General features: G+C 48.0%; 1 protein-coding gene across 1 annotated transcript in view; it reads left to right on the forward strand.

Moving 5' to 3' along the window:
* Iars1 (isoleucyl-tRNA synthetase 1) overlaps positions 1–12,060 on the forward strand; it is a 47,012-nt gene that overhangs the window by 34,117 nt on the left and 835 nt on the right. Inside the window, exons 24-33 of the mRNA XM_032884430.1 lie at positions 513–615; positions 823–906; positions 3,372–3,546; positions 3,933–4,045; positions 4,649–4,744; positions 5,382–5,558; positions 6,739–6,844; positions 9,281–9,406; positions 9,907–10,065; positions 10,771–10,923. Coding sequence (XP_032740321.1) covers positions 513–615; positions 823–906; positions 3,372–3,546; positions 3,933–4,045; positions 4,649–4,744; positions 5,382–5,558; positions 6,739–6,844; positions 9,281–9,406; positions 9,907–10,065; positions 10,771–10,923 — 1,292 coding nt within the window. The remainder of the gene's footprint in view (positions 1–512; positions 616–822; positions 907–3,371; positions 3,547–3,932; positions 4,046–4,648; positions 4,745–5,381; positions 5,559–6,738; positions 6,845–9,280; positions 9,407–9,906; positions 10,066–10,770; positions 10,924–12,060) is intronic.

Here is a 12,060-nt window from a genome sequence, read left to right on the forward strand (position 1 = left end):
CTGCTCTACCTCCTGATCCCCTCCTTCCACCTCGGCTCATGCAGCTACCCCTTGGGCCGCAGGAGCCTACAGTGGCAGGAGGGATGTAGCATCCTCCTTAAGAATTGTGGTTGGGGGGCTGGAGGGATGGCTCAGCGGTTAAGAGCACCCGACTGCTCTTCTAGAGGTCATGAGTTCAATTCCCAGCAACCACATGGTGGCTTACAACCATCTGTAAAGAGATCTGATGCCCTCTTCTAGTGTATCTGAAGACAGCTACAGTGTACTTATATATAATAAATGAATAAATAAATCTTTAAAAAAAAAATACTGTAAAAGAATTGTGGTTGGGTGAGGTGTGAATGCAACCTTTGGGTAACCCCGGGAGCACAGTGCGTGACCCTGTGGGTGACGTCCTTTCTCAGTTATCACTGGAGACCTAGCCTGATCCTCTTCCTCACATAGGTGTAACCACGTCAGGTTTTCACCTTTTAAAAAGAATGACCTCCCATACTCCTGTGTTTATCAATCAGAGAGGAGCTGATTGACAAGAAGACCGAGAACGCCGTGTCTAGAATGCAGTCCGTGATTGAGCTTGGGAGAGTGATTCGAGACCGGAAAACTATTCCAATAAAGGTGCGTGCAAAATTGTATTCAGACATCGGTTTGACACAGACTTTCAGGCAGTGGCATAAATCTTTACCCTTTCCTGCGTTAGGATATGAGTGACTTGGCCCCTGTTTAGCTAAATATTCAGGTAGACTTTAGCCAGACAGATGAGCATTCAACATTTTGCTAACTGGTGAATTGACCGTTAGTTCATGTCCCCTCCCTTCCCTCTAGTATCCCTTGAAGGAAATTGTCGTCATCCACCAAGACCCAGAAGCTCTTGAGGATATCAGGTCCTTGGAGAAGTATATCATTGAGGTAAGTCAGTGCCCAGTCCAGTCAGAGGGGCTTTTTTTTCCTAGAAGGTTTTTTTTTTGTTGTTTTTGTTTTTGTTTTTTGTAAATTGCTGCGTGCATAACCATCCAAGAAAGTGTATGCAGTCTGTGGGTCTCTTTACTCTCATCTACTTCTCTTCCTCAGAGTAAATGTTTGTGATTAACAGAAAAGCTTTGCTTCTTCAAATGATGAACTATAGCCATTTGCCGTTTGTGAATGTGTTAGGCGTCGTGTGTGTCTGACACAAGGTGGGCCAATGATCACCCTCCCTGGCTCCGGGCTTTCATTTGCCCTCTGAGGATGGCTCCTGGACTTCACACATTTATGCACGTTTATAGCTCTGTATGTAGCCTTTGAGGGTGTTGAGAGCAGGGCCTTCCTTTGCAGCTTAGGCTAGTTTTAGACCCAGTTCTCCTGTCTTGGCCTTCAGGGTGCTGGGATCAGAGCAAACGTCACGACCCCCAGTGCTATAATATAGTATTGTGCACATCAGTTTACGAATGTTGAGTGCCTGAGTATTTCTGTGTGCACATGTGTGTGCGTTCGTGCATGCGCGTCTTGGATGTATTTCAGAAGTAGAATTTGGTTTCAGAAGGATAGTGCACACTATTGGTAGCTGGGTAATGGATTAAATTCACAGGATGCTTATTTTCCTGTGTTTTAAAAGATTAGGGGCCCGAAACTGATAAAGGAGTTGGGGTCACTTACAATTTGTCCAAACCAGGAAGGGAAAGACTCCTGGTTCCTTCCCTTTTCTGTAGCCAAGCTATACAGTTTTAGAGTAAGAGTAACACAGAGTCATCGGGACCTGTTTGTTGTCCATTTAAGCTGTCGGAACTCTGAGTGTCTCCTGTCTGTTAAGTTCCCACTGGGGTTCTCTTCCCACAGCATGGGATTATGGGGGAAAGCACTTTTTGTAGTCCACTGTCTCAGTAGTCCAGTGGGGGCAGGTGGTGTCTGGTGGGGACAGGAGTCTCTAATGACCCCTTACAGTGCCACTGATCCTCTCAAGGCTGCATTCTGTGCTATCTTTAAAACAAACATGTTTCTAATTTTAAAATTGATTACTGTTTCAAAACAGGTAATACTTTAAGTATATCATTTCAGAAAATATTAATTTCTGTATGTTTTGTTTGTTTCTTTCTTTGTTTTTGAGAGAGAGTTTTGTTTGTGTAGCCCTGGCTGTCCTGGAACTTACTCTGTAGACCAGGCTTGCCTTGAACTCAGAGAGATCCACCTGCCTCTGCTTCCCTAACCCTAACCCTGAGTGCTGGGATTAAAGGTGAGAGCCACCACTGTCTGGCCTGTATTTGATTTTTAATTGCCTGGGAATTTCAGACAAACATTAGAAGCCACAAAGTGAGATTATATCTTTTAATTTAATACCTTGTAGACTCACACACATTATCATCTGTTCACTGTATAGCACAGGCTTGCTTTGTAGCCTTTAGCCCAGGCATGAGCGGTCCCCCTGCCTCAGGCTCCCACACACTGACATTTTGTAGATAGAATAGCAGACCTCTGTATTGCTGTTGTTTGCCTTACTTGGTCCTTTCTGTTTCTGTGTCTCACACTGTGCCATCGCTGGCCCAGGTTATGGGAATATGTCACTAGCATAGTGACATGAAGCACTGTCATTCCACACCTGGTTAAATGCTAATGATCGTGCTCAGGATTGCTTGTGCGAGTTTCCCCCTGAGAGATGGGGTTTATATTTCAGCCTCCCCCTCCCCCTCTTTATTTTTGGCTTTTGAGACAGGATCTCCACGTAGACCAGGTTGTCTTTGAACTCACAGAGATCCTCCTGCCTCTGTGCTGTGAGTGCTGAGATTAAAGACATGCACCAGTACCAACCGTGGCGTCTTCTTTAATTCACTTGATTGGTCTCCATAGGAACATTGTATTTGTGCCCAATGTCAGAATCTTGGACCCTTTCCCCCTTCCTATAAGGAAAGGCTAATCTCCCTCATCGTTCACTTCTGTTCCCCTTACAGTCTGATCCTTTACTGGCAATCACAAATATATTTCCTGCCTGTGGGTTTGCCTTCTTTAGACATTTCCTGTAAGAACAGTTTGTCGTCTACTGTGTCGGGCTTGTGTTGCTTATCATGGCGTTTGTGGAGTTCATTTACATTGTAGCAAAGGGTAGTACTTAGTTAGTTCCTTTATGTTGCTAGATGCTCCAGCCTGGGTTTAAACCATGCTCTATTCACCTAGTCACACCTGCGCTGTTCACTGTGTGGTGCTGGGGATCCAAACCAGGGCCTGGAGCCTGCACATCACCGATGTGCACACCTCAGCCCCGCCCATTCCACGGCTGACTGGCATTCGGGTTCTGTCTGCCTTTTGCCCCTTATGAGCCCTGGTACGGGCGCTCGCTTCCGTGTCTCACATGATGCAGATCTCTGTGCCTCACACTCTTGCTTTTCCTTTCGCACTCACTGTAGGAACTAAATGTTCGAAAAGTCACACTGTCTACTGATAAAAACAAGTATGGCATTCGACTGAGGGCCGAGCCGGATCACATGGTCCTCGGGAAACGTCTGAAGGGAGCCTTTAAAGCAGTGATGGTGGCCGTAAAGCAACTGAGCAACGAGGAGCTGGAGCAGTTTCAGAAGAGCGGTGGGTGCCTCTTTAGACGATGCTTCCCTCTTTCTTAAAACCTTCATCCTGTTCATAAGAGCACAACTGTCAATTCCGGTAACTTTCCCGGACAGGTGCCTGGCATCCCAACGTGCTATCGTAGCTTCTGGGTGCTGGGATCCTGCTATAATCCGCCTCCTTTCTCTCCAGTTACGTACACTCAGCCTCAGTGCAGTAGCTTTCCCGAAGGTGGTACATCAGCCATCAGTGCTCTCCACACCTCCTCCTGCTTGTCCCGGACACACACAGTACCCAGCACTTCACACTGTCCCTCATTTCACTTGCACCAACCCTTGCTGGCCAGCAGAATGCCAGGGTCATCCTGGGAGGAAACATGGCATGCTAATAGTCTGCCTTTCCCACAGGGAGCATTGTCGTGGAAGGCCATGAATTGCATGAAGAAGATATTCGTCTCATGTACACCTTTGACCAGGCCACGGGAGGGACTGCGCAGTTTGAAGCACACTCTGATGCTCAGGTATTTTTGTGATCCCTCAAAGATTGTTTGATATGGATTGATTGATTGTTTGGTTGTCTGATTGGTGTTTTTGAGACAAGGTCATGTATCTCTCTCTGGCTTTGGACTCATTCTGTAAGAGTGTCCTTGAACTTCTTCCTCTAACTCTGGGGAGTATGGGGACTGCAGACTTGAGACATCGTCTCCAGCCTCCTAGAATATTCTTCACCAACAGACGAGACCATGGGCGAAGTTTACCATGCCTGGCATCAGTCAGTTCCCTCCTGAGCTGCTCTGCATGGATCCTCACCCTTTGCACTTGTTTATCAGATGCTTAAGTGAGCATTGTGATCTGTTCTTGTGGATTATTGTCCTAGTTATTGGGTTGCACAAAAATGAGCAAAACACACGGAAGGTTTTGAGCCTCCGTGTAGGTCCTGCAAGGTCACCAGGGTGCGTGTGGAGGTCAGAGGACAAAGTGCAGGGATCAGTTTTCCCACCCCACCATGTCAGTTCCAGGGATCAATCTCTAGGCCCACCTGCCAGCCCTAGCTGTAGTTCCCTGAGTTAGACGGACATGATTTTATTCCACTGCCACTGCCACGCGCTCTGTTCTTTCTGTAGGCTTTAGTTCTCTTAGATGTCACACCTGACCAGTCAATGGTGGACGAAGGCATGGCTCGGGAAGTCATCAATCGCATCCAGAAGCTTCGCAAGAAGGTCAGTTTGTTCCTTCAGGGCTATGCTGTAGATTCGGGCTTGTATTAGATTTATTCAGAGTGTTGGGGAAGACAGACAAGGCAGATTTTCAGAAAGATCACTCTCTGGCTGCTGCAAAGGGTAACCAGAGATGATAGAGGGTGTGCAAGACAGACAGAAGGCCCCTAGCTGAGGAGAGGGATTGCGGGGTCTGTGCAGACTGTGGTGGTTTTCCTTGTTAAGACAGGTGCAGAAGGTGCACTGGACCTCTTAGGTCTGAGAGTCAGAAAGCTTACTCCTAGGGACAGTGCTAATTAGGAGAGCTGCCATGGTGCTCCTCCCTAAGCAGGCCTCAGGGCGCACGGTTCACGTCCATCCGAGGCGGGCACTGCAGCAGGGCAGCATGGCAGCTGCCTTGGAGCTTTGCTAATCTATTTCGTCACTCACGAGGGGCCGACTGTACCAGGGAAGGGCACTCGGCCTGTTGGCCTGTAGAGAAAAGTGGGTACAAGAACATAGACCAGCAGATGCCCGTCTCTCACATGACCTGAGGAGAGTGAACCTGAGATCAGCACACACTTGCTCTCCTTCAACAGTACCTTTAGTCTGGGAGAACAAGATGTACTTCTCTTCTAAGTCTTTCTGTTTGCTATTTCAGTGCAACCTGGTTCCGACGGATGAAATAACAGTTTACTATAATGCCAAATCTGAAGGAAGATACTTGAGTAATGTCATCGAAAGCCACACCGACTTCATATATGCTACTATCAAAGCTCCCTTGAAGCCCTATCCAGTCCCGACATCAGATAATATCCTTATTCAAGAGCAAACACAGGTGAGTGGTGTGGAAATACTGATGTTCCATACTGGATTTTGCTTTACATTCCAGCCACTGTCTCACTTTTTCTCTTGCCATGGTATTTAATACACAAATAACTTCCAGTTCAAACAGCAGCCCACTGTGGTAGGGAAGGGAAGGGCTGGTGACAGGAGCATGGGGCAGCCGGTTGCTTTATGTCCACAGTGAGGACACTGGGAGAGCGAGCGCTGGCCGGGCGGACTGGACTCAGTCACTTTCCACTTCTGTGTAGCACAGAACCAAGGGAGGATGGTGCTGCTGCCTCTGGGGCGAGGCGTCCCACAATGAACCCCTCAAGATAGTCTCTCGGTGTGCCCAGAGGGCGACCCCAGAGCCTGTCAGCAGCGGACAGATGAGTGTGGACCGAGGCGCTGTTTCGCAAGTGCTCGGTGGTTCGGTGGCTCCGAGAGGAAGGCCAGGAGAGGAGGAGGGGTGGAAGGCAGCAGAAGCTTCCTCAGGGTAGTTCCCTCACAGAAGGCAGCCAAGGTGGGGAAAGGCCTGTGCTGACCCATTGTGTCTAAACCGGAAGAGAGGATGCTGTGGGTCCTGATAATTTTCATGAAAACATAAACGACAGTTGACCTTCAGCTCGTTGCTAGTGTGTGGTGTGTGCTTGGTGGAACTTCCTGCTATGGGAAGTATTTTTAAAAAAATTTTTTTTTTATCTTTTTGAGATTAATACAATGACTCCATTTCTCCCTCCTTTTCCTCCTTCCAAACCCTCCTATATACCCATCCCTGCTCTCCTTCAAATTCATGCCCTCTTTAAACAGTACTTTTTGATGTTGCTATGAAAATGTGTCACCAGGACATAAATACTGGCCCTTAATTCAAACATATCCTTTATTCTCTCATTTTCCTCCTTATTCCTAATAGTAGGACAGATGAGGAAGGGTTGAAGGTGTCAGTTGTCTTCTCAGGCGACAGTCACATTATTGTCTCATTCTCCGTCTTACGTATTGCTTACTTTCTGGACTTACTGAAAACGAGCGTGTACCGTGCAGTTAGAGAACGGCGTCTTTGAGAGCAGGCGAGGAGACCGAGTTTGTAGCTGCAGCGCCAGCTCTAAGGAGATCACGTTCCTACCGAGCAGGGGGTGTGTGTGCCTTGCCGTGGGGCCCCGCATGACCGCGCTGATCACACTCTCTCCGCTCAGTTAAAGGGGTCCGAGCTGGAAATCACGCTCACCAGAGGATCGCGTGTGCCTGGGCCCGCTTGTGCTTATGTGAACCTTAACATTTGTGCAAATGGCACCGAGCAAGGTAAGTGCAGGAACCGCGCTGTGCGTGCCTTCCTTTATTTACCCATGTGCTCCTGACGCTCGGTCTCGGACCCACCATCCACTCCCCTCTGCCTGAGAGTTGGGATTACAAGTGTCTTCCACTATTTTAGTTAATTCCTTAACGATCTTTAAAGCAGTCACAAGAGAATCGGTAAAATTCGATAACTTTCATCTCGTCACCAAGTCAATCCTTTTAACATAATGTATGATGGGCCCATGTTTGTCCTGCTGAGGCCACCTAGCACCCCAAGTGGGCTGCAAAAGCGAGCATCTTATCGGTAGAGGAAAGGGTAGTCCGTGAGGAGCCGTGAGACTAAATGACAGCAGTGGGCGGTTCCTCTGATCTGCGTCTACCTCACTTAACCAGTGGAGAAATGCCCCAGTGAAGTCCTGCTTCCTCTGGAGAATAGATCAGGACAGGGCAACTCAGCAAGGTGGAGTTACTAGACAGTAATTGTTCTCTTCCACCCAAACCCAGCGGGGAAGAAAACCCGGCAACTGCACTCCACAGATACCCACACCAAGGCCAAGACAGCAAAGCTAGGCTCAGTCGCCACAGTTGTCATAGAGGAGCACAGAGCATGCTTCATTATGACCTTGTCGTTCAAGCCCTTCTGCAGGGTAATGTCGAGGAGAGTGTAACTAAGCAGGTGTACTCAAGACTACATGGCAGTAATGAGGTCAGACACCACACAAGCGTCAACCTGGAGCCCATTTTGAGCAATAAAATGGCTTTGTGTTTCTGAGCAGAGAGGTGGGAGCTCCTTCAGTTCTTGCCCTGCCTTCTGCATCGGGGTCCCCACACTCAGTCTGATGTTGGCTTCTTGGTTCCTCATCTGCGTTGGTCAGGCTCTGGCAGAGCCTCTCAGGGGACAGCTGTATGAGGCTCCTGTCAGCATGCACCTCTTGGCATCAGCAATAGTGTGTGGGTTTGGTGTCTGCAGATGGGATGGATGCCCAAGTGCGGCTGTCTCTGGATGGCCTTTCCTTCAGTCTCCGCTCCACTCCTTGTCCCTGCATTTCCTTTAGACAGGAGCAATTCTGGGTTAATATTTTTTGAGGTGGGTGGGCGGCCCCATCCCTCACCTGGGGGCCGTGCCTATCCACTGGATATGGTCCCTGCAGGTTCTGTCTCTCCTCTGTTGGCTTTATAGTCTTTCATGACAGCATTCATCTGTTCACGAAGTTTCCAACCTCATGTCCTGGTGTCTCAGAAACTCCACTTCCTAACAGTGTTTTTGCCCACTAGAATTTCTACATCGTCATTGGGAAAAGGTAGGGGTGGTACACTAATATTCAGATCACAGCACTTAGCTTCCTGAATCTGTACATGTGTGTGTTTGGGCAACTGTGTGTCGTCTCCTGGGGAGATGAGAAGAAACATCTATTCACCCCATAGAGTGAACCGTGACAGAGCAAAGAAATTCATCCATGCAAGGCTGCCTAAGCCCACACACGAAGGCCAGGCATGGCAGCGTGCACCTGTAATCCTAGTGCCGGGAAGGCTAGTATTTGTCCAGCCTGATCTACAGTGTGATCTGGCCAATGAGAGACCCTGGTTTGTTTGCTTTCTTAGTGGACTTTGTCTAAGGAACAACACATGGGATTGTGAAAACTTGCCTTCCACATAAATGTAAACGCACAGACACACACACACACACACACACACACACACACACACACACACACACACCACATTTGCAGCATAGAGAACAAATCAAGTTCCTCTCCTCCTCTCCTCCTCTCCTCAGGCGGCCAGAGTTCTCTACTACATCCGTGTTGACAGCAAAGACTCAAGACCTTTTATTTCGGAAAAACATGTTAATTCTTGACACTAAAAATCACTGTATAAAAGAGAAAATTGACCCATTGAACTTTGCCAGAAATGAAAGGCTCTGCATGGTTTTTGAAAAATTTATTAAAATTTACTCCAAGAAGGCTGAAAACAAGATACAGAATGAGAAGTCTTTAACACCAGAGCAGGAAAAGACGTGATATTTAAATAGTAATGAAGCAGTCTGATAGGAACTCATGGTAAGCCTAACTGAACACACAGTCCAATTAGAAAAAGGGTAATTTATTCAGGAGGCTATACAAATTATAGCATACATGGAACAATTTGATATCTTTAGCTACTAGGGAATTGAACATTTAAAAAAAAAATCTAGTGACATGGTATTTTTACTTATGAGATAATCATAAAAGTTTGAGTCTTGGAAAGGATGAGTAAAAACGACAGAAGGCTTGGTAGTTTTATTCCTTGGCCCACTGAGGTTTGCCAAGCTCCCAGTAAGCGGGAATGTGGCTTTTGCTTGTGTGAGGGTTAGACACCCCTTTGCATCACCTAACTTCCAAATTTAACTTTTTCTTTAAGTCTTAGTTCACTAAGTGAGATCTTATTTTTGTGGCTTTCCAGGTGGAGTGTTACTCCTGGAGAATCCAAAGGGCGATAATCAGTTGAACCTTGACAAGCTGAAGAGCGTTATTACCAGCATATTCGGTGTTAAAAGCACAGGGCTGTCAGTCTTCCACGGCGGAACAGGTATGTGGAGAGCCAGAGGACAGCTTATCATTTGGTGTCTGCCGTGCAGCAGATTCCTGTCTCTGGACAACTGGCTCTTTAGCAGTGTCTACCTGCTGTGTCTCTCCTGTGGCATGGCTGACACCTGGGTCATACAGGAAGCCCTTACCCTCCCTGTCCCTGTTAGCCATGGGACAGATCAGGACTCAGCCCTCCTGCTGAGCTGTGAGTTTATCCCAGTTCCTGAGCCTTACGGAATCCAGACCTACCAAGCAGAAGGCCATGGGTTCAGTCCCCAGCATCTATCTCACCCCACCCCCCAACACACACACACACACACACACACACACACACACACACGCCACACACGCTAAATGAAGAATAGTTTTGGGTCTCATTAAAGCCTGGCTTTGCAGAGGAAGCAGTATTCTTCAGAAAATTAATGAAAGCGCCACTGAGGGTGGATAATAGTGATGTTGGAAGTGAATGCCGGTAAAATAGAAGAAAGCAGCTGACTTCAGAATTGCTTCTTCTAGAATTACAGAACCAGACTGACTTGCTGAGCCTCAGTGGAAGGACGCTGTGTGTGACTGCAGGAGCATCCCGGGCTCCAGCCACCAGCCCCAGCACCCTTCTCTGTCAGTACATCAACCTGCAGCTCGTGAACGCAGAGCCACAAGGTATGTGCATCCTCTGTGCTCAACTCATGAAGCACTGGGCATCAGGGCTCCCTCCCAGGCTCAACTCCCTGACCCAGCCTTCAGGTCTTCAGATCAACGTCAATGGACGCCGGACAGGCATGGTGGTGCACGCTCACCGGTAATCCCAGCACTCAGGGACTGAGGCTGGAAGGTCACAAGTTTGAGGCCACCGTGGGCTGCGCGGTGAGACCTCACCTCTCCATGTTAATGATCAAACTGTTGACTCCCATGCTGCTTCAGGGCATGCAGTTGTTTTGGTTTCTTGGTACCTTTCTGTAGAAAGACTACCATCCTTTTGACAGTCGGAAAACAGAAATACCCTCGAAGGTGAAAATTACCTCTACATGCCTGAACTATTGATTTGGCAGTGGGAGCTTGTTAGTTTCTTGAAATCTTGCCCTGAAACGGTGGACACCATTGTTCACGTTTCTGCTGGAATCCTTGTCTCTTTACTGCACTGAAGTTAGGTTTCCCTGCAGCTGGCTGTCGAGTGTCAGTTTCTCTCCTTCCCCCTCTTCTCACCTCTGTGAACATCTGCACATCCTGTGCCTCCAGCTTGTCCAGTTGTCATCCCCTGCACCCACTTCTTAGCCTTCCGACTTGCGGGTTGACACTGTCCGCCATTGCAGCTGGCGGTGGAACGAGAGCTCTTGGGAGTAACCCAGTTCCTTCTTCCCTCCCTAGAGTGTTTAACAGGAACTGTGGGCACCCTCCTGCTTGAAAACCCACTTGGACAGAACGGGCTCACCCACCAAGGGCTTGTGTACGAAGCAGCCAAGGTGTTTGGACTGCGCAGCCGGAGGCTAAAGCTGTTCCTGAATGAGACTCAGACACAAGGTGAGGCGGCCGCGGCCTCCGGAGGGCGTCTGGTACCGGCAGCTGTGTTTGAGCTGCGAAAAAGAAGTCTTGAGTGTTCGTCTCGTTCTGATTGTTTCTGCAGTTTCCTTAGAAATTAACCACAGTATAGTTAAAAATAACAGTGACCTAACAGAGAGGCGTAGCTGAGGGCAAGACGCCTAGCCTGGGCAAGACGGGAGTACTCCTGGTCCCACGACGTTAAAGTGGGGATAAGAGTTCACTTCTTTAGAATTAACCTGAACATTCATACTTCTAGGTAAAGCATTATTATTTACTGACTTTAAGTTTAAAACCAGTCTCTTCAGGAATCAACTCTGATTGGAAACTTTTAGCCGATAGTGCAGCTGACCCCTTCCCTTTTCAGTCATGCATCTCCCACAGATCAAGAACAAGTGTTTGACGTGTTTCTCACGGTTTCTCACGTATGCCTCTCTACGTCCCACTTCCATTGCCCTGGTCTGAATTTTCCTCTGTCCTGCTGCATTCTGGATTTTTCGGGCTTGATTGCTCTCTCTCTCTCTCTCTCTCTCTCTCTCTCTCTCGTCAGATGTCTCTAGATTTAGCTTCTTTCAGGATTTCCCTTGTCTTTGGTGTCCTGCAGTCTGACTGTAAGAGGCTTAAGTTCATAATATGATGCGGGCATTGGTGGGGGCGACGTCTGTATGCTGCCACCACCACTTATGATACCAACACGGCCTCAGGCATTTCCTCAAACCTCCTTCAGATCCCGTAATTTGCCAGAAGGATTCCATACTCACAAATTGATGATTATATCAGCTAGAATTACCCAGAGAAAGAGATGGGACGGGCAGAATGGAAGATCCCTAAATAGGGATTCAAGTCACCCTTTCCTCATGGAGGAATGGCCAGTGTTACCTCCTCGGATCCCCAGTAGTGACCACATGGTTTCACCACCCAGGGAAGCTTGGTACAACTTTGTATCCAGAGCTTTGTTGAGGATTAATGTATAGGCTCGATTAATTCAGTGCCTGCATGGTTGTCTTTTGTCTCACAAGTTACCAAGCAGTCCACACGATTCACAGCTCCCTGCCCTGAGTCACCTCACTAACACACGCTAACATATAATCAAAGCCCTACTGTCAGCAACAAGGACAC

Source organism: Rattus rattus, chromosome 14, assembly GCF_011064425.1.
Source record: "Rattus rattus isolate New Zealand chromosome 14, Rrattus_CSIRO_v1, whole genome shotgun sequence".
Classification (NCBI taxonomy): domain Eukaryota; kingdom Metazoa; phylum Chordata; class Mammalia; order Rodentia; family Muridae; genus Rattus; species Rattus rattus.